We start from the raw sequence: 3,477 nt of genomic DNA, 5'->3' as shown, positions 1-3,477 counted from the left end.
AGTAGCAGCTCTGTGATCTGTCCCTCTGTGTCTCTACTTCAGGCCCTGTCATTTCTTTCTAGCCTGTTACTACAAACTTGTCAAGAATACCAATGACAATTGATATCTCCTGTTTGGCACATTCCAATTGCTTCTCTACCTGGCAACAAGACTTCTCCACTCAAACACTTTTATGACTCCCCCACTGCCTTGAGAACAAATCCAAACTCCTTGGCTTGTTCCCAGACTCAGTCCCTTGGCTGACACAATTCCCAACTGGCTCCTAGGCTCTGGCCAGACATAGAGAACTGCAGTTCTCCAAGAGTCAAAATTTTTCATACTGATGTGCTACTTTCTGTCAGCTGCAGCATTCCCAGCCTTACTTCATCCAGCTAACTCCTTAAAGAGTGAGCTTAGACAACACCATTTCTAAGAAGACCTCCCAGATTCTTCTCTCCCTGTGCCTTTCTGGTATTACAGGCATTTCTGTATTACAGGTATTGCCAATACATGCTCTCCTCTTTTACAAGCCCTAAGCTGTAATGTAATTAACTGTTTGCTTCTTTCTCCCAGGGCAGATTATGAGCATTGGGAGGGCAGGGGCTGCGTCTTTTGTCACAGTTGTCCTGGGAACAGCCAACACAGTGGGTGCCATGGGTGTCATTCTCAACATTTGTTGAGAATAAGTGATCTGGGTTCTAGTTGAGTTCTCTTGCTTGGTATTTCAGAAGCCAAGTTCCTTTTATCTAAAACACATATCAATAGTTCACCTAAAGCTTATGGCACTTTTAATTATAAAGAACTGTGCAAGGGCAGGGAATGTGGACCATATAGAGATGAATAAAACATCCAACCTTTCAACTAACTATTCTACTAATCACCTTAAGTTCGATCATAGAGTATATAATAAAGTACAAGGTGCTATTAAAAAAAAATGAGGGAAGCAATTGTTTCTGCTGGTAGAGCTATTTACAGCCCCTTTGAGTTGGGCTTTAGATGAAAACTAACATTTCATCAGTTAAAGAACATAAGAGTGTTCAAAGCCATGTGTTGAGGTATGAAAATATATTAACTTAAGCAATATTATTTTTCTTTTAAATACAAAAGTAAAATATACTCATTGTGGAAAAAAAAAAAAATATAAAAGCCACTTTTCTCACTCCTATGTCTTGGGGTAAACATTGCAATGTCTTTTAAAACAATTTTCATCACATACACATATATAATAGTATAGATACTTATGTTTATGAAAATGGTTTTTATTTTCACAAAAATGAAATCATACTGAAAACACTGCTTTGAACTTGCATTTTTTCATTCATTTAGAAATTCACCAACAGCCTTCCATGTCATTACATCCAGGAAATGAATCTTTTAGAGTATCATGAATCTGGACCACTTACTAGAATGATAAAGAGCAGGCTGATTTATGAATTTACCATTTGTTCCCCTATGCATACATATACTTATGTGAAATGTGAAATACACTATTAGCATTTCCTACTTGAGACATGTCTTACCTGAGGAGGCAATTTCTTCACCTCTTTTCATTCCCAATCTTTTATAAATTTCTCTCTCAGGATCAACATAGATTTCATGAGAATACCCAGTTAGTTTACAGAAAGCCTGAAAAAAAATGTATAGCTGGAATTTTTATCAAGACAAATGAGAGAAAAATAGTGATAATCTGACTAAATTTTAGCAAACTTAGACCCAGGTTCGATCCCTGGGTCAGGAAGATCCCCTGAAGAAGGGGATGGCTACCACTCTTGGCCTGGAGAATTCCATGGACAGGGGAGTGTGGCAGGCTATAAATTCATGGGGTTGCAAAGAGTTGGACATGACTGAGTGACTAACACTTCAGTGATTTAAGTAATTATATAATTTTTATGTCTAAAACAGATTTAGCCTGTTAGGGTCCCAATTGGCTATATATTTACCTCAATATGATGGTAGGATGACTGTCCAATCACTATGAGAGTGACATTTGCTTCCTTTAGGAGAGAAAAAGTACATATACATATTATTAGAAATTATGTTTCCCCTAATTATAACTTCCCCTAATTCAATTCTTTTCTTCCATTTTAATGCCACCTATAGGCTTCCAGAAGAATGGTATGAGTCAAAGCAATTATGCTAAAATATTCAATTAATTCAGATGATTCTTTTGCTAAGTAAGAATTTAAAAATAATAGTAATTCTCTACATTTTCCCAAAAGGCATACATTGAACTAGAATAAAAACTATTAAAGTAGGGTTATTTAATCAGACAATTTTATTCTTTCACATCTCAATTGACAAGGTCTGCTGAAAACAGATCTTAATTTTACAGAAGCTACCAATGCTTTCACTAAAAAGCTAACCTGGGGACAAATCTCTATATGCTTGAAGAAATACACCTGTACGTGGCTGTCACAAGAATGTGGAACTGTAATTCCATTAAGGATACAAATTTTTCACCTTTAAGTTATACTAGTAACTTCCTGTAATGAACAACTATTTGGAGTGTCTGTATTATAAAACTGAAGAAAAGAAAATATTTCTAGCATTTCTGTTTTTGGTAATTATGAATCAACATTTGAGAATAGGTAGGTTATCAGGTAACATCAAAATTATTATTATGGTTAGTACTTTTATAGTCAGGCAGTAATGAATAGGACAGAAATACACTTCCAATGAGTCTCTTCCCTTTTTGGAGGTGTTGGGGAGATGTGTGGGATGGTGATAATCTGGATTTGTGAGCGTCTGCGCTGGAGAGGCGGTGCATTCCGCCCCTCATGCCATCACACTCCTCATAAACTGCAGGTGAGTTTCACCAGGCCGCCCAGAAGCGGGCACGCTGCTGCTCACTCTAGGGAAACTTACTTGTAAGAAACTCTTGGGGATTTTGGCCAGATCTTCTACGTATTCCTTGCAGATGTAACACAGGAAATGCTGAAATCCCAACACAGGCAAAAAGGACAAGTTAGCAACTAACACTCTCGGAGTCAGAAATAACCAAGTACTTATGCGTGACGTAATGCAACACCCAAGACGGTTAGAGATGCCAAGGGTGCCCAAATGTGCACTGAAATTGGGCCCCACGCAGTCTCTGTTAGGCCTCTTCGCTCGCTGAGAAAATGGCCTTGGCTTGGCGGGCTGCTTTTCCTTTTCCGTTCAAGGAAGCGAGAGCGGAGTACGCCTTCCAGAAACCTTTAGTGGACGACCACTAGAGGAAGGGTCAGGCCCGGCGGGCTCCGTTCTCTGGTCCTGGACCCTTCCAGAGGCCCGATATAGCTCCCCCCAGGGGAGGCCGTGGAAACAACCTCCATCCCTGCCTGCAGGTGAGGTCCCTGCGCTGGATCGTCCCGTCGCCCGTGCTCACCCGCACGAAGACCACGATAGCCCGGCGCTCTCGGAACAGCTCACCAAACAGCACAGGCCTCCCGGAGGCGTCCAGCACCGGCAGCTCGGCCACGGCGGCGGCCAGGGGCTGCCAGCTCGCGGGGCCGCTTGGGA

At 40.9% G+C, this 3,477-nt stretch overlaps 1 protein-coding gene across 1 annotated transcript in view; it reads right to left on the bottom strand.

Annotated features, from left to right (window-relative positions):
- The window catches only part of AAED1 (AhpC/TSA antioxidant enzyme domain containing 1), a gene marked incomplete at its 5' end in the record, with an annotated part of 17,264 nt that extends 13,789 nt beyond the window's left edge, over nucleotides 1-3,475 (bottom strand). Inside the window, 4 exons of the mRNA XM_010836063.1 lie at nucleotides 1,500-1,605; nucleotides 1,920-1,973; nucleotides 2,845-2,913; nucleotides 3,344-3,475. Coding sequence (XP_010834365.1) covers nucleotides 1,500-1,605; nucleotides 1,920-1,973; nucleotides 2,845-2,913; nucleotides 3,344-3,475 — 361 coding nt within the window. The remainder of the gene's footprint in view (nucleotides 1-1,499; nucleotides 1,606-1,919; nucleotides 1,974-2,844; nucleotides 2,914-3,343) is intronic.
- Nucleotides 3,476-3,477: the final 2 nt, after the last annotated feature.

This window comes from Bison bison, unplaced genomic scaffold (genome assembly GCF_000754665.1).
Source record: "Bison bison bison isolate TAMUID 2011002044 unplaced genomic scaffold, Bison_UMD1.0 scf7180017864057, whole genome shotgun sequence".
In the NCBI taxonomy this organism is placed as follows: domain Eukaryota; kingdom Metazoa; phylum Chordata; class Mammalia; order Artiodactyla; family Bovidae; genus Bison; species Bison bison.
Note: the sequence above shows the minus strand (reverse complement) of the source record. Positions and strands in the feature narration are given on the sequence as shown.